This window comes from Entelurus aequoreus, linkage group LG25 (assembly GCF_033978785.1).
Source record: "Entelurus aequoreus isolate RoL-2023_Sb linkage group LG25, RoL_Eaeq_v1.1, whole genome shotgun sequence".
In the NCBI taxonomy this organism is placed as follows: domain Eukaryota; kingdom Metazoa; phylum Chordata; class Actinopteri; order Syngnathiformes; family Syngnathidae; genus Entelurus; species Entelurus aequoreus.
In genome coordinates this window covers 36,654,270-36,681,607 of record NC_084755.1, presented here as the reverse complement: position 1 = coordinate 36,681,607, position 27,338 = coordinate 36,654,270, and the positions used below count along the sequence as shown (strand labels likewise).

Sequence of the window (27,338 nt, the reverse complement as noted above, 5' to 3'; positions counted from 1 at the left end):
TGTGTGTGTGTGTGTGTGTGTGTGTGTGTGTGTGTGTGTGTGTGTGTGTGTGTGTGTGTGTGTGTGTGTGTGTGTGTGTGTGTGTGTGTGTGTGTGTGTGTGTGTTTGTGTGTGTGTGTGTGTGTGTGTGTGTCTTTGTCCATCTCTCTATGAGGCTGCAGTGTGTTAATAAATGTCCCCACTTGATGTACATTTGACAGCGACTCATAGCAGGGAAGCTAACATCAAACTACGGTGACAGCCAAAATATCTACTAACGTCACTTACCGCGATGTGCTTCCTCAAATTTGACGTTGAGTTCATGTAAGCTTAAGCTTGTTGTTGTTGTTTTGCCGCTGAAACTTTATGTGCAGTTAATCACGTGACCGCCTGGCTCTGTTTGATTGGTGAAACGGAATCAAACGTCACCAGTAGGTATGCGATAGATCCTACTTTGAAGGTCTGTCTGACAAACCAAAACAAACAAAGCGTGCATTAACAGATCGATAAAAATCAGTAGCGAGTAGCGAGCTGAATGTAGATAAATGGAGCGGAGTTAAAGTAGCGTTTCTTCTCTATAAATATACTCAAGTAAATGTAAAAGTATGTTGCATTAAAACTACTCTTAGAAGTACAATTTATCCCAAAAGTTACTCAAGTAGATGTAACGGAGTAAATGTAGCGTGTTACTACCCACCTCTGGTTGTCCCTATACCAATATTTTGGTACCGGTACTAAAATTATTTCGATACTTTTCGGTACCTTTCTAATGAAAGGGGACCCCAAAAAATTGCATTATTGGCTTTATTTTACCAAAAAATCTTAGGGTACATTAAACATATGTTTCTTATTGCAAGTTTGTGTCATGATGGGGGGGGTCGCAGCTTGCTGCGAAGTTTGTTCTCCCGGGATGCAAACTGACTTTTCCGGACAAGGGTAGCAGGTAGGAACATATTTATTAATCTAACTACAAAATAACAGGCAAAAACTCTCTTAACTGTGGCATGAAATAAACAAGACTTGCGTAGAGGGTTGCGTGACAATAGCGTGAAGCAAACAACTAGCATAAACTATAGCATAGCAAGAAACAAACAACATAACTATGGCATGGAACAACTATGAAACTGTGGCATGAAACAACTAACATGAACTATGGCATAGAACATGAAACTGTGGCATGAAACCAATAATGACGCCAGGACGGCTGACTGGCAAAGGCGGGCTTAATTCATGTCTCTTGATTGGAAACAAGTGCGTGTCCCGACACCAGAGGCAGGTGAAAATCATAAGTCGCCATGGTAACTAAAACAAACAAGGGTGCACACAAAAACATGAACTCATGCAGTCTAAAACTAACAGAACAGAACAAAAACATGATCCGGACCACGGATCATGACAGTTTGTCCTTAAATAAAATAGTGAACATACTAGACAACTTGTCTTTTAGTAGTAAGTAAACAAACAAAGGCGCCTAATTAGTCTGCTGACATACGCAGTAACATATTGTGTCATTTATCATTCTATTAGTTTGTCAAAATTATTAAGGACAAGTGGTAGAAAATGTATTATTAATCTACTTGTTAATATCTGCTTACTTTCTCTTTTCACATGTTCTAGCTACACTTCTGTTAAAATGTATTAATCACTTATTTTTCTGTTGTTTGGATGCTTTATATTAGTTTTGGATAGGGATGTCCGATAATATCGGACTGCCGATATTATCGGCCGATAAATGCTTTAAAATGTAATATTGGAAATTATCGGTATCGGTTTCAAAATTGTCGGTATTGGTTTCAAAAAGTAAAATGTATGACTTTTTAAACATCCGCACCGTAACACAACAGAACAAATACCCAGAACCCCTTGCAGCACTAACTCTTCCGGGACGCTACAATATACACCCCCCCCCCCGCTACCCCCTACCATAACCCTGCCCTTACTTATATTGGCCAATGTCTGTGCCTCACCTCCGATGTCTCTCTTAAAGGCAGAGTGGAAGTCAGGAGAAAGGCTACGACAAAGTCTCTTGGACCAGCAAAGCGGAGACTCACCCGCCCTGGTTGCGGTTCCACTTGGGCATCACACGTTGGGGACTATACGACAGGAAGGACCCCACTGTGGCAAAGCTGACCCACTACTTGGCAAATCAACACATTCTTGGAGCGGGTGAGTTAAAAAGGGGGAAAGAAAGAAAGACGAAAAAACTGCATTCTGAAGAGTTAATCGTACATACAGTCGCGATCAAAAGTTTACATACACTTGTAAAGGACATCATGTCATGGCTGTCTTAAGTTTCGAATACTTTCTACAACTCTTATTTTTTGTGATAGAGTGATTGGAGCACATACTTGTTGGTCACAAAGAACATTCATGAAGTTTGCTTCTTTTATGAATTTATTATGGTTCTACTGAAAATGTGAGCAAATGTGCTGGGTCAAAAGTATACATACAGCAATGTTAATATTTGCTTACATGTCCCTTAGCAAGTTTACCTGCAATAAGGCGCTTTTGGTAGCCATCCACAAGCTTCTGGTCGATTTTTTGACCACTCCTCTTGACAAAATTGGTGCAGTTCAGCTAAATGTGTTGGTTTTCTGACATGGACTTGTTTCTTCAGCATTGTCCACATGTTTAAGTCAGGACTTTGGGAAGGCCATTCTAAAACCTTCATTTTAGCCTGATTTAGCCATTCATTGACCACTTTTGACGTGTGTTTGGGGTCATTGTCCTGTTGGAACGCCCAACTGCGCCCAAGACCCAACCTCCGGGCTGATGATTTTAGCTTGTCATTGTCCCATTTACTCTCTGTAAAGCACCAGTTTCATTGGCAGCAAAACAGGCCCAGAGCATAATACTACCACTGTCAGAAACATTGTATTTAAATTATCAAAAAACTTTGCGTTCTGAGTTCCCATTGAACAGACAAGAAGCTGTCTTTGTTGCACCAAGCCAAACGCTTGGAAGATTCCGCTGTGTACGATAGAAACAGACGGGAGGGGTCATCCATTGTCCTCGAAAACCTGATCAAGCTGAATCCAGGACAAGCCCAAGCCTGAGGGATCTTCTTCTTTTGTCTTCAATGTGACCGAAAACAAGGACTGTTTACATACTCCCCATTCCTGTTGAGAAATGTGTCGTTGCGTAAACATTGAACATCTAAATAAAAGAGAAGACGAAAACCTTCTTCGTCAGAGCGTGGTGCAGGACTGTACAGAGAGTACAGTGGCCATGTCTCTCCTCAATTGAGTCCAAATTGAATTCTGTCTCTGTTTGATTCCTTGCCTTTTGTCTTGTTTAATCATACTTGCCAACCCTCCCGTTTTTAGCGGGAGACTCCCGGTATTCAGCGCCTCTCCCGATAACCTCCCGGCAGAAATTTTCTCCCGACAAACTCCCGGTATTCAGCCGGAGCTGGAGGCCACGCCCCCTCCAGCTCAATGCGGACCTGAGTGGGGACAGCCTGTTCTCACGTCCGCTTTCCCACAATATAAACAGCTTGCCTGCCCAATGACGTCATAACTGTAGAATGATCGAGGGCGAGTTCTTGGTTTCTTATGTGGGTTTGTTGTTAGGCAGTTTCATTAACGTCCTCCCAGCGCGGTAACAACACACAACAACAGCAGTCACGTTTAGTCTACCGTAAAGCAGTTCTTCTGCCGTAAACAGCAATGTTGTGACACTCTTAAACAGGACAATACTGCCATCTACTGGATAGCCTCCAGAACACTGAAATTCAAGTATTTCTTTTATTTATATGTATAATAAAATAAAATAAAATATATATATATATAAAATATATATATATATCTAGAATTCACTGAAAGTCAAGTATTTCATACATATATATATATATATATATATATATATATATTATATATATATATATATATATATATATATATATATTATATATATATATATATATATATATATATATATTATATATATATATATATATATATATATATATATATATATATATATATATATATATATATATATATTTATATATATATATATATATATATATATATATATATATATATATATATATATATAAAATATATATATATATATATATATATAAATATATATATATATATATATATAAAATATATATATATATATATATATAAATATATATATATATATATATATATATAAAATATATATATATATATTATATATATATATATATATATATGTATATATATATATTTATATATATATATATATATATATATATATATATATATATATATATATATATATATATATATATATATATATATATATATATATATATATATATATATATGAAATACTTGAGTTGGTGAATTCTAGCTAAAATATATTCCCCTCTTAACCGCGCCCCCAAACACGCCCCCGCGCCCACCTCCAAATTATTCAGGACAAGCTAAAATTCATAAAAGAAGCAAACTTCATGAATGTTTTTTTGGGACTAACAAGTATGTTGTAGAAAGTATTCGAAACTTAAGACAGTCATGACATGATGTCCTTTACAAGTGTATGTAAACTTTTGATCGCGACTGTACTTTTAACAGAATAGCCTTGAAGGCAGTGAAACAGTGCATAGATTTTTGCAGAGATGGCTGGTAAGAGTAGTCGTACATTCAAAACCACCTTGCATCACATTGGGTAAACTATTGCAGCGTTTTAGAGCCATTATCCTCATTTAGAATTAAACATTTAGTTGTCTTTTTGAGTTAAAAGCAGAAAGACATAAATCCGCACTTCACTCCAGAAGTGCGGCACTGCTCAACAAGCCAAGAATAAATTTAGCAACTGACCTAGCTATTAACCACGCCGGTCCCAGTGGCGCTCGCTTCTCATCTAATTATGATAATTCAGTTTCTTCTTGGTTAAACAGAAAAACAAAGTCGCCACCGTGCTGCTTATTCCACTTTCACTCAAACCCTTTTATAGAAACGAGCAAGGCTGCGAGAGAGCCAGAGGGAAGACGGGGAAACCATACAGTTGTTGTTGTTTTTTGTTTTTTTAACTTAGTGGATAGAACAAACTGTGCCAAAGTTTACATTCGGAGCAGGGAACACTTAGGGTTGGGTTTTTTTCCAGGTCTTTTAAAATTTCCCTTGCCCGGATGTGGGTTTAGATCAGAGAATGTTGTGAGTTTGTGAAGCCCTTTGGGACACTTGTGATTAAAGGCCTACTAGCGACCACGCAGTCTGATAGTTTATATATCAATGATGAAATCTTAACATTGCAACACATGCCAATACGGCCGGGTTAACTTATAAAGTGCAATTTTAAATTTCCCGCGAAATATTCTGCTGAAAACGTCTCGGTATGATGACGTTTGCGCGTGAGGTCACGGATTGTAGCGGACATATTGGGACAGCATTGTGGCCAGCTATTAAGTCGTCTGTTTTCATCGCAAAATTCCACAGTATTCTGGACATCTGTGTTGGTGAATCTTTTTGCAATTTGTTTAATGAACAATGAAGACTGCAAAGAAGAAAGCTGTAGGTGGGAAGCGGTGTATTAGCGGCCGGCTGCAGCAACACAACCAGGAGGACTTTGAGTTGGATAGCAGACGCGCTACCGTGAGTACGCAGCTTTGGCTTCAAAACATTTGATCGCTTGCCCGTACGTGCGTGCCGCTTTGTGCGTGTCACGTACGTAACTTTGGGGAATTATATGTGCTGTATGAACTTTACGGAGGTGAACGGTACTTTGGGCTGTGGGATTGAGTGTGTTCTGCGGGTGTTTGAGTTGTATTGGCGGGTTATATGGACGGGAGGGGGGAGGTGATTGTTATGCGGATTAATTTGTGGCATATTAAATATAAGCCTGGTTGTGTTGTGGCTAATAGAGTATATATATATGTCTTGTGTTTATTTACTGTTGTAGTCATTCCCAGCTGAATATCAGGTCCCACCCGCCTCTCACAGCATCTTCCCTATCTGAATCGCTTCCACCGCCCTCTAATCCTTCACTCTCACTTTCCTCATCCACGAATCGTTCATCCTCGCTCAAATTAAAGGGGTAATCGTCGCTTTCTCGGTCCGAATCGCTCTCGCTGCTGGTGGCCATGATTGTAAACAATGTGCAGATGTGAGGATCACCACAACCTGTGACGTCACGCTACTTCCGGTACAGGCAAGGCTTTTTTTTATCAGCGACCAAAAGTTGCAAACTTTATCGTCGATGTTCTCTACTAAATCCTTTCAGCAAAAATATGGCAATATTGCGAAATGATCAAGTATGACACATAGAATGGATCTGCTATCCCCGTTTAAATAAGAACATTTAATTTCAGTAGGCCTTTAAGGGCTATATAAATACCTCGTGATTGATTGATTATGGAAGTATTATTGTAGCAAAACCATTTGCCAATGTGTATCTCAATATGTCCGCGGTAATCCAATTTGCATGTGTGTCTACTAATTTGTGTGTCTGTATATTAGAGACTTCCTTTTATTGTCATTAAAATTTGAATTTTACAGTACAGATAAGATGTGTCAATCTGAGTGTGTGTATTCAGATCCCTTTTAAGTTGTCTGTCTGTCCCTAATCAGAAAGAACCATGATAGGCTGTCTACCGACACACAATGTTGGGTTAGTTACTGAAAACCAGTAACTCAGTTACTAACTCAGTTACTTACACCAAAAAGTAATGTGTTACTGTGAAAAGTAACTATTTAGTTACTTATATTTATTTTTTTATTTTTTTTAAGGCCCCCTTAAATGCCCTTTTAGCCTTCATTTCAGTACTGTTATTGCACTGGAGAATAATACAATCTGTTGATCAACTTGACATGCATTTGCATCACTGAACTCTGCTAAGCAATGTGGTCTACATACAACACACAAAGACAAAGATATGTTTCAAAGGGCCAATTTGTTTCAGGCCAGAACAATATGACAAAACTATTTTAAATAGCTGCAACATAACATACATAAGTAACAAACAGCATAATAACAACATAGCTGTAAACCAAGGAAGGCACACACTACATACACAAAGCCTAACCAGGCGTTTTTTTCTCTCAAGGAATGCTGAAATAAAATCATGTCTGAAGCCCAGAACACTCTACACATTTACCCAGTTTTAGTTTAGAGAAAAGGAAAGATTGGCCTGGCCCACTAGCATCCCTCTTTATGTTTGTGAACTTTATAGTCTATACATTTAGAGTGAGGTGATAATCAAACACTCTAGAAGTCTAGAATGAAAGAGAATATAAGAGAATTGACAAAGTGTGTGTGTACATTCAGTGCCTCGTTAAAATCCAGCCGCTGTTGCTTAGGAGGTGAAGTGTGTCTCTCTATACTAGCTTCGTCGAAGTATGTTGCTTTTGTAGCTGTTTCAGCAGATTTGAATTGCTAGGATAGGATCTTTGATCCAAGACACAACTTACATTTAACTAAAATGTTCTTTTCTTTGTGGTCGACAAAAGAAAAGTAGTGAGAATATCTCCATGTTAAGAAACTCGGCTTCGGGCTTCGCCATTACGTCTTGTTAGTAAACACAGACACGCCCCCTCCCACACACACACTCTTCCTTGTCGCCTCTTTTGCAGCTCTCCGATAAAACACACTCAGATCTTCTCAGTTTCTAGCCGATACTACTTCAAAAATAACGTAAAATAACACAGTAACGCATCATGTGGTAACGGTAACTGAGTTACTGAATATAAAAGATAACGCGTTAGATTACTATTTACCGCCGAAAGTAACGGCATTACTTTGTAACGCGTTAGTCCCAACACTGCTGACACATGACTTTTGCGACACTTCTGCCATGTAAGATTTGAGCGAGCGCATCCAGATTTGTGAGCGTGTAATACTTCCCTCGTGGATCAATAAAGTGTGTCTAAGTCTAAGTCCAAGTCTAAGTCAAATCGTACACGATCAAAAGTGTTGCAAAATTCACGTGTAAGTAGACAGCCTATTTGTCCTGGGCATGACGTTAAAGTGCATCCGGCAGTGGAGGCTCCTCTATGGGGTCTTGGGGCACTAGGAGGTTTAACCCCTTTACTACTGTTACCCGAGGTGGCCCTTGGTAAAGGCCTAGTACCTGACTGCCCCCTAGCCAAGGATACGGTGAAGACCTCAACGGGGAGACTGTAGATTTAAGAACTACCACAACGGCTGCGATGGCGGAAGAAGGCTGCAGCAGAAAAGGGTCCCCAGTCGTCTTGGATTCCATGCCACTGGACCCTGACCCGGATCTGTCAAGGATCGTGTGGTGACCACCAGTCTCCCCACGTAAAACCAAGTCACGCACAGGCATCCTCTATAAAGGGATCAATCAATCAATGTTTATTTATATAGCCCTAAATCACAAGTGTCTCAAAGGGCTGCACAAGCCACACCGACATCCTCGGTTCAGATCCCACATCAGGGCAAGGAAAAACTCAACCCAGTGGGATGACAATGAGAAACCTTGGAGAGATACTACTGCATACTTGCCAACCCTCCCGGTTTTAGCGGGAGACTCCCGGTATTCAGCGCCTCTCCCGATAACCTCCCGGCAGAAATTTTCTCCCGACAAACTCCCGGTATTCAGCCGGAGCTGGAGGCCACGCCCCCTCCAGCTCAATGCGGACCTGAGTGGGGACAGCCTGTTCTCACGTCCGCTTTCCCACAATATAAACAGCTTGCCTGCCCAATGACGTCATAACATCTACGGCTTTTAGAGAGCAGAGTGCACAACTGCGCACACAACAAGGAGACGAAGCAGAAGAACGAGGAAGTTACAGACACGGCGACGCCGTCGACGAGCAAGATGAAGAAATACGCTTGCAAGTTCCAAAACGAATGGAAACAAGAATTTCAGTTCATCCGGGACAGTTCGAAGAGGAAGGGGTGTGTATGTTGCCTGTACATTTTGTACAACAGACTTCTCCATTGAACACGGTGGCCAAAATGATATACTCATTCATGAACGGAGAAGTTAAACAGGACAATGCTGCCATCTACTGGATAGCCTCCGGAACACTGAAATTCAAGTATTTATTTTATTTATATGTATAATAAAATAAATATATATATATATGAAATGCTTGAGTTGGTGAATTCTAACTGTAAATATACTGCCATATTAACCACGCCCTTAACCACACCCCCAAACAACCCCCCCCGCCCCACCCCCGACCACGCCACCCCCCACCCCCACCTCCCGGTATCGGAGGTCTCAAGGTTGGCAAGTATATACTACTGCATGTTTGCTGTGAAGTACCACGCTTTGGTTTCTTTTCTCTTTTAAACCATACTGCACATTTGTACCTTTTAGAGACTTATGGTATGTTACAATATAAGGTCATGTGGTACGCCTGTCTATATACACCTGCAGAAAGTACATATCTTTGTATTAATAACAATTTATTGTTATTTGTATTGTGTTCTTAGAAGATATCAATATTTCAGGAATACACCGTAAATAAAAGACACTTACCCATGACTCAGTAGGTGCACATTCTGGATGAACTCCTACAGTGCATCGACAAGCTTGTTTTGCGACACCCTGTTCGCTTTTTCAGCACAGAGCAGAGTAAATTATATATTGAGGTTTGCATTATGCAGATACAGGCATATTCCTCCAATTTTGCTGTACTGGAAAGTTTCTGACTGAAAGAACGACAGAGATCATGCTGAATGTTTCTTTGATGGGGCTTTAGAAATGATTAAAAAATGGCCAAATTTAAAATTTTATTTTATTTTTAAAATGGACTGATGCAAAGATTGATTGATTGATTGAGACTTTTATTAGTAGGTTGCACAGTGAAGTACATATTCCGTACAATTGACCACTAAATGGTAACACCCGAATAAGTTTTTCAACTTGTTTAAGTGATGGTCCACTTAAATTGATTCATGATACAGATATATACTATCATATATACTATCATCATAATACAGTCATCACACAAGATAATCACATTGAATTATTTACATTATTTACAATCAGGGGTGTGGAGAGGGGGGGGTAGGATATGGACAGCAAGTAGTGGACATAGAGAGAGAGAGAGAGAGAGAGAGAGAGAGAGAGAGAGAGAGAGAGAGAGAGAGAGAGAGAGAGAGAGAGAGAGAGAGAGATATCAGAAGGCATAAGAAAAAGTATCTGCATTTGATTGTTTACATTTGATTATTAGCAATCCGGGGAGGGTGTTAGTTTAGGGTTGTAGCTGCCTGGAGGTGAACTTTTATAGCGGTTTTGAAGGAGGATAGAGATGCCCTTTCTTTTATACCTGTTGGGAGCGCATTCCACATTGATGTGGCATAGAAAGAGAATGAGTTAAGACCTTTGTTAGTTCGGAATCTGGGTTTAACGTGGTTAGTGGAGCTCCCCCTGGTGTTGTGGTTATGGCGGTCATTTACGTTAAGGAAGTAGTTTGACATGTACTTCGGTATCAGGGAGGTGTAGTGGATTTTATAGACCAGGCTCAGTGCAAGTTGTTTAACTCTGTCCTCCACCTTGAGCCAGCCCACTTTGGAGAAGTGGGTAGGAGTGAGGTGGGATCTGGGGTGGAGGTCTAGCAGTAACCTGACTAGCTTGTTCTGGGATGTTTGGAGTTTAGATTTGAGGGTTTTGGAGGTGCTAGGGTACCAGGAGGTGCATGCGTAATCGAAAAAGGGTTGAACGAGAGTTCCCGCCAGAATCCTCATGGTGCTTTTGTTGACCAGAGAGGAGATTCTGTAGAGAAATCTCGTTCGTTGGTTAACCTTTTTGATTACCTTGGTTGCCATTTTATCACAGGAAAGGTTAGCTGGACTGATGCAAAGTGGAAAAGTGTTCTGTGGTCTGACGAGTCCACATTTCAAATTGTTTTTGGAAACTGTGGACGTCGTGGTTGGGGCGTGGTTAAGAGGGGAGGAGTATATTTACAGCTAGAATTCACCAACTCGAGTATTTCATATATATATATATATATATATATATATATATATATATATATATATATATATATATATATATATATATATATATATATATATATATATATATATATATATATATATATATATATATATATGTATGAAATACTTGGCTTTCAGTGAATTCTAGCTATATATATATATATATATATATATATATATATATATATATATATATATATATATATATATATATATATATATATATATATATATATATATATATATATATATATATATACATATAAATATGTATTTTATTGTACATATAAATAAAATAAATACTTGAATTTCAGTGTTCTGGAGGCTATCCAGTAGATGGCAGTGTTGTCCTGTTTAAGAGTGTCACAACATTGCTGTTTACGGCAGACGAACTGCTTTACGGTAGACGAAAACGTGACTGCTGTTGTTGTGTGTTGTTACCGCGCTGGGAGGACGTTAATGAAACTGCCTAACAATAAACCCACATAAGAAACCAAGAACTCGCCCTCGATCATTCTGCAGTTACAACGCGATTGGGCAGGCACGCTGTTTATATCGTGGAAAAGCGGACGTGAAAACAGGCTGTCCTCACTCAGGTCCGCATGGAGCTGGAGGCCACGCCCCCTCCAGCTCCGGCTGAATTCCGGGAGATTTTCGGGAGAAAATTTCTTCCGGGAGGTTTTCGGGAGAGACGCTGAATTCCGGGAGTCTCCCGGAAAATCCGGGAGGGTTGGCAAGTATGCCTTAAAATAAGTAAAAGCCTCTAACATAAAATCTGCTTAGTGAGAAGAATTATCTTATCCAGGCCTGGCCCTAACCAATCTGGCGCCCTAGGCAAGATTTTAGGTGGCGCCCCCCCACATCGGCAGTGAAGTGTATATACTCACAAGAAACCGAATAGCTTTGTCTTTGACCTTTTTTTTTACTTGAAGAAAGCAAATTAACATATTATATGAGAATGTTATGTTATGATTATCTTTAACCGAATCACAGCAGTGCTCAAATTAAAAAACAGCATTCCCTCGCATGTGATATTGCTTAATTAACATTAATGATGTGCACTTTAACAACTAGGCTTACAACTATACCTAATATATAAAGGGGTGGAAAAGTGACTATTACCTGCAGGGCAAACATTAGCTAACCAGAAGGCAATAACAATGTCAACAAAAAACACCTGCTTAAAAGATCTAATACAAATGTCCCTGAGGAATGTAAGGTGGGAGTACTGTAATTACCTAACGTTACATTATTATTTTCCATAACAATTTAGCCCCCTCCACAATATTAACCCGACGTTAAAACAGAACTAGCTATTTATTGATTAGCAATTGCCGAATCATGTAACATTAGCTTAATGCTAAAAAGCCAGGTTACTATCACATTCTGTAACAGACAAATAATTTCATGTAGGCTAACGTTACCTACCTGCTACCTCTGTCTTTTTCTCGTTTCTCCTCCTCTTCTTTTCTCTTTTTTCTTCCCTGGGCACCTGACAGTTTTGGCCATTTTGACATCTTGTGTTGATTTTTTGATGTGGTAAGAGTCATGACACGGGAAGGGAGGGGGCGCACCGCGCAGGGGGGTGGGGGCGTAATGTTGTAACAAATAATATTTCTATTAAATAGGCTTTACTTTGCATTTTAATTAACGTGGGATTATTTTTTGTATTTAGAAATAATAGCACCAAATTTTTTCTTTTTTTTTTGGTGGCACTGGCGTGGCGCCCCCTGATGGACGGCGCCCTTAGCATTTGCCTATACGGCCTATGCCACGGGCCGGCCCTGATCTTATCAGCCAGAAAATAAGCAAATATCACCCTTATTTGAGATATTTCATCTTACTTAGATGGTCAAAAGGGTGAAACGTCTTCAGCAAACAAAAGGCCTCAGTTACATTTTAGCAGACTGTCAACATTGATACATTTTGTAAGAATGTTGTCATTCAACAACCAAAACAACAAACTATTTCCCCCAGATGTTCCCTCAAATGAGAATGTGAATCACAATCAAATATGTGTCTTGATTTGCAAATAAATTAACTTTCCATTGATGTACTACAGGCATCAAACTCCAAGCTTCAAATGTTCAATAAATGAACACAGAAGGCCATAAAATTCCCCTTGGTAAGGATTATTTGTGTGCTAGTTGGCTTGTTAAGTTTTATTGCCATTAAGTGTACTGCTGCAAAAGCCACGAGTAGAAACTGCAGTTCAATTAGGTATGAATTATCACAATGTCTCCTGTATATATCTCTCATATTTAGCCAATCAATATTTGTCTTTATTTTTCAGTTCAAAAATCTGGAGGTACTCAGCTCAAACTGCTCTTATCTTTCCCAAACTATGGACAAGCTTTGCTTAAACCCATGAAGTAAGACCGCGCCATGAATCCTAAACCACGTTCAGCTAACTCGCAGGCTTCAGGGCGTGATCTCAGCGGGATTATGTTACGTCTTTGTTTCTTCTCCAGACAATCCAGAGACGCAGAGACTGATGTGAACCTCTTCTACTTCTCTGACTTTGAAAGACACAACGCCGAGATCGCGGCTTTTCATCTCGACAGGTACCATCGGCCTGGCGTGTCCCTTTGCCAGCTGCACACGGTGGAGGGTTTTCTCCCGTGAGATTAAAATGACTGATTCAATCAAGATACTTTTACAAACTAAAAGCAAAGGCCATTTTGCCAAGATAAAGCAATGTATTTATTAGTTAGAATGCATAATAATAGAATTTAATTATTTATCTATGCAGCAAGGTCTGAATAGTAAGCAACTGAGGTCGTCGCTTCGAGACCGGCCTCATACTCCTCCGTAAATACAAACCCTGTTTCCATATGAGTTGGGAACATGTGTTAGATGTAAATATAAACGGAATACAATGATTCGCCACACATTTTCAATGGGAGACAGGTCTGGACTACAGGCAGGCCGGTCTAGTACCCGCACTCTTTTACTATGAAGCCACGTTGATGTAACACGTGGCTTGGCATTGTCTTGCTGAAATAAGCAGGGGCGTCCATGGTAACGTTGCTTGGTCGGCAACATATGTTGCTCCAAAACCTGTATGTACCTTTCAGCTTTAATGGTGCCTTCACAGATGTGTAAGTTACCCATGTCTTGGGCACTAATACACCCCCATACCATCACACATGCTGGCTTTTACACTTTGCGCCTAGAACAATCCGGATGGTTCTTTTCCTCTTTGGTCCGAAATTGCCAAAAACTATTTGAAATGTGGACTCGTCAGACCACAGAACACTTTTCCACTTTGTATCGGTCCATCTTAGATGAGCTCAGGCCCAGCGAAGCCGACGGCGTTTCTGGGTGTTGTTGATAAACGGTTTTCGCCTTGCATAGGAGAGTTTTAACTTGCACTTACAGATGTAGCGACCGACTGTAGTTACTGACAGTGGGTTTCTGAAGTGTTCCTGAGCCCATGTGGTGATATCCTTTACACACTGATGTCGCTTGTTGATGCAGTACGGCCTGAGGGATGGAAGGTCACGGGCTTAGCTGCTTACGTGCAGTGATTTCTCCAGATTCTCTGAACCCTTTGATGATATTACGGAGCGTAGATGGTGAAATCCCTAAATTCCTTGCAATAGCTGGTTGAGAAAGGTTTTTCTTAAACCGTTCAACAATTTGCTCAGGCATTTGTTGACAAAGTGGTGACCCTCGCCCCATCCTTGTTTGTGAATGACTGATCATTTCATGGAATCTACTTTTATACCCAATCATGGCACCCACCTGTTCCCAATTAGCCTGTTCACCTGTGGGATGTTCCAAATAAGTGTTGGATGAGCATTCCTCAACTTTATCAGTATTTATTGCCACCTTTCCCGACTTCTTTGTCACGTGTTGCTGCCATCAAATTCTAAAGTTAATGATTATTTGCACAAAAAAAAATTTTTTTATGAGTTTGAAAATCAAATATGTTGTCTTTGTAGCATATTCAACTGAATATGGGTTGAAAAGGATTTGCAAATCATTGTATTTCGTTTATATTTACATCTAACACAATTTCCCAACTCATATGGAAACGGGGTTTGTACGTTTAAAAGAGTCCGTCCACTTCTCGTAGCTTCTTGCATCGAAATGAAATTTGTAAACAACATTAAACTGCATATAGTTCAAAGACTACAGCTGAGTAAAAACACTGCAAGATAGTTCCACTGATTAGCATTTTTTCAGCACACAGATGTCCCACAAAAGTTGCTGCATTTCGAAATCTCCTTTCGATCTTCTTTCTCTCCGTTGTCAAGTTTGTTGTAATAGAAATACACGAGAAATAAGAAATAAACAAGTCGTATATTTGAAAAATACTCGAAACGAGTATGATTGTCCTCCTGTTGGTGGGACTGCCTTCAGGAGGACGCCTGTGTGTGGAATCTTTTAAAGTGGGGAGACTGGTGCACAGACAGCCACCACACTGTCCCTGGCAAAGAGAAGGCCAGGGTCCAATGGCATGGAGACCAAGGCAATTGGGGACCCATCTTTGCTGCAGCCTTCTCCCGCCTTTGTGACCGTTGTGGAGCTTCCATGCAACCATCATCCGCCCACTCCGTCGTTGAGGTCTTTTACGACGAGGGAGACTCGAAGACTCCGACGTCACTTCTTCACTGTGGGGAGCTGTATCCGATGGCGAGGGAAACCCAGGACGACCGGCACCTCCTCACAGCTGCAGGAGGCTGCCGGAGCTCCGGTCTGTCGGCGGACCGCCTATGGTGCACCTATACCAGCACTTGCTTTTCTCTCGGGGTGTGCTCCCATAGCCTTTTGTCTTCCCAGACTAACCCACAAGGCAGCGGGGCGGTGTGTTCAACCAATCAGCGTTCGACAGCATAGCCCACCGCCGAAAAGGTTCCTGGTTGCTTGGAAAAGTCCCACCGAGCTAGGAGGAACTCCGAAAGGTTCCTAAAGAACGAAATCTACTCGGGTAGTTTTTGGTGGAAACACAGAGGGAACTTTATTTACCCGAGTAAGTGGGGAAGTTCCTGAAAAAGTTCCTGCGGTGGAAAAGGGCCTAATGAGACTATAGCTAGGTGCACATGGACACAATTCATCTAATTAAAAGCCTAACCGGAATAAAAATGCTTAATGTGAACTACTCTCCAAAACTAAACAGTGGAACTAATTAACTGGCCTCAACGAAATTGACAAGATCTTGGGTTTAGGGCAGGGGTCGGCAACCCGCGGCTCCGGAGCCGCATGCGGCTCTTTGACCACTCTGATGCGGCTCAGCTACATACTTGCCGACCCCCCCGATTTTCCCAGGAGATTTATGGATCTCAGTGCCTCTCATAGATAACTCCCAGGGGAAATATAGTCATATTTACACTCTAATTACTATATAAAGGAAGTGCCCTAATTGCACTGCAATAATTGTCCTCTATAGCATTTACAAACAATGTGCCAGTCCGGCCACATGTTGTATGTAGCTTTTACTTGCACACATAGGAGACAACAAAGCATACTTACTCATCAGCCACACAGCTTACACTGACGGTAGCCGTATCAAACAACTTTAACATTGTTACGTTACAAATATGCGCCACACTGTGAACCCACACCAAAAAAGAATGAAAAACACATTTCTGGAGAACATCCCACCGTAACACAACATAAACACAACACACCCAATACCCAGAATCCCATGCAGCCCTAACTCTTCCGGTCTACATTATACACCCCCGCTACCACCAAATCCCCCCACACATCAACCCCCCCCCCCCCCCCCTCTCCGTGCTTTGGTTGCGCGGAAGAGTTAGGGTTGCATGGGATTCTGGGTATTGGTACCGTCAGTGTAAGCTGTGTGGCTGCTGAGCTAGTACGCCTTGCTGTCACTTACGTGAGCAAGCCGAAACTGCATTCTACATGTGGTCGAGCAGGTACACTGTTTGGGCAGACTGAAGAGGGCGCCAAAAGCAGTGCCATCACGCTCTGATATCCGGTAGTCTCCCGGGAAAAATGAGAGGGTTGGCAAGTATGACGCTATCCAGCGCCATTCATTCAAAACTCGCGGGCCGCACTAACATCAAATTTCCACATTATAGTGCGTGCCAGTGCGTGTGTCTGAGACCCCTGGTTAACATAGCACAAAGCATTTAAGCTTTGTATGCGGTGTTTTTCATTTGAAATTTTAAAAAACATTTTGTGGCTCCCATTATTTTCTTTAATTTGTGAAACCTGCCAAAATGGCTCTTTGAGTGGTAAAGGTTGCCGACCCCTGGTTTAGGGGAACCTGCTTGTCGTGACGGAGCGGTTGTTGCTGGACACAAGACATACTCTTGGGAGAAGAAGGAGTGCCACGTGCCTGGCGACGCTTTCAGTCGAGGACGTGAAGATATCTACCTATTCGGAATTATGACAACGGGACATCTGCTGATTGGAGTAAGCGTTGCTCTGGGTTGTCGACCAATTGGAAGTTGCTGGCAGTCTTCAAAGTACCCCAAAGTTGGAGGATGCGGGAAGAACTGTGGACACTCTTGTGATTTGGATAACATCGGACTGTCTGCCCCGCAGGATGAATTTGAGGACCAGTCATAGACAATTTAGAGTGAAATGCAAATTTTATTTTCACTCGCATACAAAACATTCTAACTTGGATTGTTTCCCTGGCTTCGAGACTCTCCCGGCGAAGACACAACAAACACCCTTCTTGTCTCTCATGGACACACACCTGTTGTTGTTGACTTTGGACTGAAGGATACACTCATTCATGAACGGATTATTTATATATATATATATATATATATATATATATATATATATATATATATATATATATATATATATATATATATATATATATATATATATATATACACTACCGTTCAAAAGTTTGGAGTCACCCAAACAATTTAGTGGAATAGCCTTCATTTCTAAGAACAAGAATAGACTGTCGAGTTTCATATGAAAGTTCTCTTTTTCTGGCCATTTTGAGCGTTTAATTGAACCCACAAATGTGATGCTCCAGAAACTCAATCCGCTCAAAGGAAGATCAGTTTTGTAGCTTCTGTAACGAGCTAAACTGTTTTCAGATGTGTGAACATGATTGCACAAGGGTTTTCTAATCATCAATTAGCCTTCTGAGCCAATGAGCAAACACATTGTACAATTAGAACACTGGAGCGATAGTTGCTGGAAATGGGCCTCTATACACCTATGTAGATATTGCACCAAAAACCAGACATTTGCAGCTAGAATAGTCATTTACCACATTAGCAATGTATAGAGTATATATATATATATATATATATATATATATATATATATATATATATATATATATATATATATATATATACTGTGTATGTATATATATATATATATATATATATATATACACTACCGTTCAAAAGTTTGGGGTCACATTGAAATGTCCTTATTTTCAATGAAGATAACTTTAAACTAGTCTTAACTTTAAAGAAATACACTCTATACATTGCTAATGTGGTAAATGACTATTCTAGATGCAAATGTCTGCTTTTTGGTGCAATATCTACATAGGTGTATAGAGGCCCATTTCCAGCAACTATCACTCCAGTGTTCTAATGGTACAATGTGTTTGCTCATTGGCTCAGAAGGCTAATTGATGATTAGAAAACCCTTGTGCAATCATGTCCACACATCTGAAAACAGTTTAGCTCGTTACAGAAGCTACAAAACTGACCTTCCTTTGAGCAGATTGAGTTTCTGGAGCATCACATTTGTGGGCTCAATTAAACGCTCAAAATGGCCAGAAAAAGAGAACTTTCATCTGAAACTCGACAGTCTATTCTTGTTCTTAGAAAGGAAGGCTATTCCACAAAATTGTTTGGGTGACCCCAAACTTTTGAACGGTAGTGTATATATATATATATATATATATATATATATATATATATATATATATATATATATATATATATATATATACTGTGTATGTATGTATATATATAGCTCAATCCCGTCCAAAAGAGGGCTTCATTGCGCCGTTTAGTGGCGAGAACCAGAATCCACAGTAGACCGTGGGCACGTCCGCCTCCTCCTACCGGGCGCCTTGTTTTACTCTTAAAGAAGTCCTAACGCTCTCATCCTTTTCAGACTGCTGGGCTTCAATCGAATCCCTCCAGTCGCCGGTCGCCTGATCAACATCACCAGAGAGATCAGGGAGATTACTACGGACCGCGAGCTGTCTCGCACCTTCTTCACGTCCCCCGGTGTGCTCCCGCGTGGGAAAACAAGCCGCCGTTCTTTTCCGTCACTAAAACCGTGGCGCCTTTCTGACTCCCTCTAGCGGGGAATGTGTGTTTCTATGGCCGGTGTGAATACTACTGCTCCAGCGAGCACCCGCTGTGCGGCCAGCCACACTCTCTGGAGGCGTCCTTGGCTGCCATGCTGCCTGACCTCAGCCTCGCTCCCCGCAGGTCATGGAGATCGCCATGGAGACGATCCTACAGCCGGACTAAGCTGGCACAGTGAGTGCGCCGCCTGTGTGTGATGAGTAGGACTATTTGTCGCCTCGTGGGAAAAAATATTCTTGTTCATGGAAGCATTGAAAGGTAACAATAACTGAAGGTGATGCATGTAAAACAAATATCAAGGAGGTTTTTGATTGATTGATTGATTGATTGATTGAAACTTTTATTAGTAGATTGCACAGTACAGTACGTATTCCGTACAATTGACAACTAAATGGTAACACCCCAATAAGTTTTTCAACTTGTGGGTCCACATTAATCAATTCATAGTAAAAAAAAATAAATAAATTTAAAATGTGTAGTATAAATAAACTGTATTAAATAGGTAGGAAACGTGTAGTAAACAATGTGCAATACATAATTAAACTGTAATAAATAGGTAATAAACATGTAACAAACACATTAAATGTGTAAGAAACAATGTTTAACATAAATAAACTGTATTAAAAAGGTAGGAAACGTGTAATAAATAGGTAATAAGCATGTAATGACAGAATAAACGTGCAATATAAATAATTAAACTGTAATAAATAGGTAATAAACATGTAACAAACATATTAAATGTGCAATAAACAATGTTTAACATAAATAAACTGTATTAAAAAGGTAGGAAACGTGTAATACATAGGTAATAAACATGTAATGACAGAATAAACGTGCAATACAAATAATTAAACTGTATTAAATAGGTAATAAACATGTAACAAACGTATTAAACGTGTAATAAACAATGTTTAACATAAAAAGACTGTATTAAAAAAGGTAGGAAACGTGTAATAAATAGGTAATAAACATGTAATGACAGAATAAACGTGCAATATAAATAATTAAACTGTATTAAATAGGTAATAAACATGTAACAAACGTATTAAATGTGCAATAAACAATGTTTAACATAAATAAACTGTATTAAAAAGGTAGGAAACGTGTAATAAATAGGTAATAAACATGTAATGACAGAATAAACGTGCAATATAAATAATTAAACTGTATTAAATAGGTAATAGACATGTAACAAACGTATTAAACGCGTAATAAACAATGTGTAACATAAATAAACTGTATTAAATAGGTAGGAAACGTGTAGTAAACAATGTGCAATAAATAATTAAACTGTATTAAATAGGTAATAAACATGTAATAACAGAATAAACGTGCAATATAAATAATTAAACTGTATTAAATAGGTAATAAACATGTAACAAACATATTAAACGTGTAATAAGCAATGTGTAACATAAATAAACTGTATTAAATAGGTAGGAAACGTGTAGTAAACAATGTGCAATAAATAGTTAAACTGTAATAAATAGGTAACAAACATGTAATAACGGAATAAGCGTGCAATATAAATAATTAAACTGTATTAAATAGAAAGTGGGTGCATGGTAGGTTTTTTTTTGGCCCTCGACATGGTCTGAAAATTAATTAACTTACTATTAATGAGATGTATTACATATAAAACTAACAACTTGCTTAGTCACCTATAACCCAAAATTAAAAGTATAACACCGTTTTTTTGGTTGTTTGTTTTTTGTTTTCAAAAAGCTTGGCATCCTCGTGTTCTTTTAGTGCGGTTTTGAAGGAGGATAGAGATGCCCTTTCTTTTACACCTGTTGGGAGTGCATTCCACATTGATGTGGCGTAGAAGGAGAATGAGTTAAGACCTTTGTTAGATCGGAATCTGGGTTTAACGTGGTTTGTAGAGCTCCCCTTGGTGTTGTGGTTATGGCGGTCATTTACGTTCTTGAAGTAGTTTGACATGTACTTCGGTATCAGGGAGGTGTAGCGAATTTTATAGACCAGGCTCAGTGCAAGTTGTTTCACTCTGTCCTCCACCCTGAGCCAGCCCACTTTGGAGAAGTGGGTAGGAGTGAGGTGGGATCTGGGGTGGAGGTCTAGAAGTAACCTGACTAGCTTGTTCTGGGATGTTTGGAGTCTTGATTTGAGGGTTTTGGAGGTGCTGGAGTACCAGGAGGTGCATGCGTAGTCGAAAAAGGGTTGATGGCAGTATAAGTGTCCACATAAGTGGCCATAAGACCCCAATTCAGTAGTGTACACAATTTTGGAAATAAGAGCTAAAAGGTGCTGTCCACGCATGTGGCCACTAAGCCTTTAGAGCAGGGGTCACCAACACGGTGCCCACGGGCACCAGGTAGCCCGTAAGGACCAGATGAGTAGCCCGCTGGCCTTTTCTAAAAATAGCTCAAATAGCAGCACTTACCAGTGAGCTGCCTCTATTTTTTTAAATTGTATTTATTTACTAGCTAGCGGGTCTCGCTTTGCCCGACATTTTTACTTCTAAGAGACAAAACTCAAATAGAATTTGAAAATCCAAGAAAATATTTTAAAGACTTGGTCTTCACTTGTTTAAATAAATTAATTTTTTTTTTTTACTTTGCTTCTTATAACTTTCAGAAAGAAAATTTTAGAGAACAAATACAACCTTAAAAATGATTTTAGGATTTTTAAACACATATACCTTTTTACCTTTTAAATTCCTTCCTCTTCTTTCCTGACAATTTAAATCAATGTTCAGGTAAATTTATTGTTTTTATTGTAAATAATAATAAATACATTTTAATTTAATTCTTCATTTTAGCTTCTGTTTTTTTCGACGAAGAATATTTGTGAAATATTTCTTCAAACTTATTATGATCAAAATTCAAAAAAATTATTCTGGCAAATCTAGAAAATCTGTAGAATCAAATGTAAATCTTGTTTCAAAGTCTTTTGAATTTCTTTTAAAATTTTTGTTCTGGAAAATCTAGAAGAATTAATGATTTGTCTTTGTTAGAAATATAGCTTGGTCCAATTTGTTATATATTCTAACAAAGTGTAGATTGGATTTTAACCTATTTAAAACATGTCATCAAAATTCTAAAATTAATCTTAATCAGGAAAAGTTACTAATGATGTTCCATAAATTCTTTTTTTAATTTTTTCAAAAAAGATTCGAATTAGCTAGTTTTTCTCTTCTTTTTTTCGGTTAAATTTTGAATTTTAAAGAGTCGAAATTGAAGATAAACTGTTTCAAAATTAATGAATGAATTTTTTTCGTGTTTTCTCCTCTTTTAAACCATTCAATTAAGTGTAAATATCATTAATTATTAATAATAACATAGAGTTACAGGTAAATTGAGCAAATTGGCTATTTCTGGCAATTTATTTAAGTGTGTATCAAACTGGTAGCCCTCCGCATTAATCAGTACCCAAGAAGTAGCTCTTGGTTTCAAAAAGGTTGGTGACCCCTGCTTTAGAGGTTAAACTTCTCTTTTTACAAAAACTTCTTCCTTTTTACAAAATCCATTTAATAACTTGTAATGCTTTTTTTTAATGACCCGTGGAAACCCTGTCACTGCATGTCCAATGTTGACTTCCTCCTTTGTGGCCAGGTGGGAGAAAGACCCAGCTTACTGTGACGCCGTCAAACAGACGCCTCCTTATAACCACGGCACCAGACTGGTGGACGTCATCGACATGGCGATATTGGACTTCCTCATGAGTCAGTCGCTACTTTCAATTTAAGACAGGCTTTGTAACGGGAGACCGTGAACCAATGGCTTTTAAAAAATGCACATAACCAAATGTCATAACTAAAATAAGAGATACTGAATTATTTTTCTGTTCCAAGGCAACATGGATAGACATCACTACGAGACGTTTGAGAAATTTGGCAACGACACGTTCCTGCTTCATCTGGATAATGGACGAGCGTGAGTGCTACCATTTATATCTATCAGCTTCACATAGGATGGTAAAGGGGGAGCAACAACAACAACAACAACAACAACAACAACAACAATGGCCCCTGTTCAGGTATTAAGCATCTTTGTCTGATCTCAGGTAGCCAAAACACAAATTGGACAACAGACTTTACATTATCCTTAAACAAAACATCTATTATATATTAATTCCTTTAACCCTTTAGTAATGTTCATATTGTTGTTACTCAGCCAGCGTTTGTGGGTCTGATGGACCCGTTGCATTTTGTGGCTTTTAATGCCTCACAATCAAACACTTTTATGTTAAAATACTGAACATATGTTTACCTTATCCCAATAAACATAAGGGATAAGGTAAACATCTGTTCAGGATTTTACATAAAAGTGTTTGATTGTGAGGCATTGAAAGCCACAAAATGCAAAATGCATCAGACCCTCAAAAATGGCATTATTTCAACAAAAAATTGCGTTATTTAAAATGTTTTTTAAAAAATGGCATTATTTTAACAAAAAATCTAATCATGGGACCACAACAATTGAATTATTTTAACAATAAATGCATTATTTAAAATGTTTTAAAAATTGCATTATTTTTAACAAAAAAATCTAATCAGGGGACCACAAAAATGGCTTTTTTTTTTTTTTTAAATGGCATTATTTAAAATGTTTTTTAAAAATGGCATTATTTTAACAAAAAATCTAATCAGGGGACCACAAAAATGGCATTATTTTAACAATAAATGCATTATTTAAAATGTTTTAAAAATGTCATTATTTTAACAAAAAAATCTAATCAGGGGACCACAAAAATGGCATTATTACAACAAAAAAAATGGCATTATTTAAAAAAAATTTAAAAATGGCATAATTTTAACAAAAAATCAAATCAGGGGACCACAACAATTGAATTATTTTAACAATAAATGCATTATTTAAAATGTTTTAAAAATTGCATTATTTTAACAAAAAAATCAAATCAGGGGACCACAAAAATGGCATTATTTCAACAAAAAATGGCATTATTTAAAATGTTTTAAAAAATGGCATTATTTTAACAACAAATCTAATCAGGGGACCACAAAAATTGCATTATTTTAACAAAAAATGCATTATTTAAAATGTTTTTTTAAAAATTGCATTATTTTAACAAAAAAATCTAATCAGGGGACCACAAAAATGGCATTATTTCAACAAAAAATTGCATTATTTAAAATGTTTTAAAAAATGGCATTATTTTAACAAAAAATCTAATCGGGGACCACAAAAATTGCATTATTTTAACAATAAATGCATTATTTAAAATGTTTTAAAAATTGCATTATTTTAACAAAAAAATCTAATCGGGGACCACAAAAATTGCATTATTTAAAATGTTTTTTTTTAAATTGCATTATTTTAACAAAAAATCTAATCAGGGTACCACAAAAATGGCATTATTTTAACAATAAATGCATTATTTAAAATGTTTTAAAAATTGCATTATTTTAACAAAAAAATCAAATCAGGGGACCACAAAAATGGCATTATTTCAACAAAAAATGGCATTATTTAAAATGTTTTAAAAAATGGCATTATTTTAACAACAAATCTAATCAGGGGACCACAAAAATTGCATTATTTTAACAAAAAATGCATTATTTAAAATGTTTTTTTAAAAATGGCATTATTTTAACAACAAATCTAATCAGGGGACCACAAAAATGGCATTATTTCAACAAAAAATGGCATTATTTAAAATGTTTTTAAAAATGGCATTGTTTTAACAAAAAAATCTAATCGGGGACCACAAAAATTGCATTATTTTAACAAAAAACGCATTATTTAAAATGGTTTTTTTTAAATTGCATTATTTTAACAAAAAATCTAATCAGGGTACCACAAAAATGGCATTATTTTAACGAAAAATTGCATTATTTAAAATGTTTTGAAAAATGGCATTATTTTAACAAAAAAATCTAATCAGGGGACCACAAAAATGGCATTATTTCAACAAAAAATTGCATTATTTAAAATGTTTGGTTTTTTTAAATAGCATTATTTTAACAAAAAAGTCTAATCAGGGCACCACAAAATGGCATTATTTCAACAAAAAATTGCATTATTTAAAATGTTTTAAAAAATGGCATTATTTTAACAAAACATTTAATCAGGATACCACAAAAATGGAATTACTTTAACAAAAAATGCATTATTTAAAATGTTCTAAAAAATTGCATTATTTTAACAAAAATATCTAATCAGGGGACCACAAAAATGGCATTATTTCAACAAAAAATGGCATTATTTAAAATGTTTTTTTAAAAATGGCATTATTTTAACAAAAAATCTAATCGGGGACCACAAAAATTGCATTATGTTAACAAAAAATGCATTATTTAAAATGTTTTAAAAAATTGCATTATTTTAACAAAAAAATCTAATCAGGGTACCACAAAAATGGCATTATTTTAACAAAAAATTTGCATTATTTAAAATGTTTTGAAAAATGGCATTATTTTAACAACAAATCTAATCGGGGACCACAAAAATGGCATTATTTTAACAAAAAATGCATTATTTAAAATGTTTTTTTTTAAATTGCATTATTTTAACAAAAAAATCTAATCAGGGTACCACAAAAATGGCATTATTTGAACAAAAAATTTGCATTATTTAAAATGTTTTGAAAAATGGCGTTATTTTAACAAAAAAATCTAATCAGGGGACCACAAAAATGGCATTATTTGAACAAAAAATGCATTATTTAAAATGTTTTTTAAAAAATTGCATTTTTTTAACAAAACATCTAATCAGGGTACCACAAAAATGGCATTATTTTAACAAAAAATAGCATTATTTAAAATGTTTTGAAAAATGGCATTATTTTAACAAAAAAATCTAATCAGGGGACCACAAAAATGGCATTATTTCAACAAAAAATTGCATTATTTAAAATGTTTTAAAAGAAAATAGCATTATTTTAACAAAAAAGTCTAATCAGGGCACCACAAAATGGCATTATTTCAACAAAAAAATGGCATTATTTAAAATGTTTTAAAAAATGGCATTATTTTGACCAAAAAATCTAATCGGGGACCACAAAAATTGCATTATTTTAACAAAAAATGCATTATTTAAAATGTTTTTTTTTAAATTGCATTTTTTTAACAAAAAATCTAATCAGGGTACCACAAAAATGGCATTATTTTAACAAAAAATAGCATTATTTAAAATGTTTTGAAAAATGGCATTATTTTAACAAAAAAATCTAATCAGGGGACCACAAACATGGCATTATTTCAACAAAAAATTGCATTACTTAAAATGTTTTAAAAGAAAATAGCATTATTTTAACAAAAAAGTCTAATCAGGGCACCACAAAAATGGCATTATTTCAACAAAAAATTGCATTATTTAAAATGTTCTAAAAAATTGCATTATTTTAACAAAAATATCTAATCAGGGGACCACAAAAATGGCATTATTTAAAATGTTTTTAAAAATGGCATTATTTTAACAAAGAATCTATTCGGGGACCACAAAAATTGCATTATTTTAACAAAAAATGCATTATTTTAACAAAAAATGCATTATTTAAAATGTTTTTTTTTAAATTGCATTATTTTAACAAAAAATCTAATCAGGGTACCACAAAAATGGCGTTATTTTAACAAAAAAAACCATTATTTAAAATGTTTTGAAAAATGGCGTTATTTTAACAAAAAAATCTAATCAGGGTACCACAAAAATGGCATTATTTTAACAAAAAAAAACATTATTTAAAATGTTTTGAAAAATGGCATTATTTTAACAAAAAAATCTAATCAGGGGAGCACAAAAATGGCATTATTTAAAATGTTTTTAAAAAATAGCATTATTTTAACAAAAAAGTCTAATCAGGGCACCACAAAATGGCATTATTTCAACAAAAAATGGCATTATTTAAAATGTTTTTAAAAATTGCATTATTTTAACAAAAAATCTAATCGGGGACCACAAAAATTGCATTTTTTAACAAAAAATGCATTATTTAAAATGTTTTTTTTTTAATTGCATTATTTTAACAGAAAATCTAATCAGGGTACCACAAAAATGGCATTATTTTAACAAAAAATTGCATTATTTAAAATGTTTTGAAAAATGGCGTTATTTTAACAAAAAAATCTAATCAGGGGACCACAAAAATGGCATTATTTCAACAAAAAATTGCATTATTTAAAAATTTTTTAAAAAATAGCATTATTTTAACAAAAAAGTCTAATCAGGGCACCACAAAATGGCATTATTTCAA

General features: G+C 36.8%; 1 protein-coding gene across 1 annotated transcript in view; it reads left to right on the top strand.

Moving 5' to 3' along the window:
- LOC133642778 (extracellular serine/threonine protein kinase FAM20C-like) overlaps positions 1-27,338 on the top strand; it is a 31,414-nt gene that overhangs the window by 1,000 nt on the left and 3,076 nt on the right. Inside the window, exons 2-8 of the mRNA XM_062037162.1 lie at positions 1,967-2,145; positions 13,175-13,253; positions 13,353-13,445; positions 18,967-19,082; positions 19,160-19,340; positions 22,739-22,848; positions 22,978-23,059. Coding sequence (XP_061893146.1) covers positions 1,967-2,145; positions 13,175-13,253; positions 13,353-13,445; positions 18,967-19,082; positions 19,160-19,340; positions 22,739-22,848; positions 22,978-23,059 — 840 coding nt within the window. The remainder of the gene's footprint in view (positions 1-1,966; positions 2,146-13,174; positions 13,254-13,352; positions 13,446-18,966; positions 19,083-19,159; positions 19,341-22,738; positions 22,849-22,977; positions 23,060-27,338) is intronic.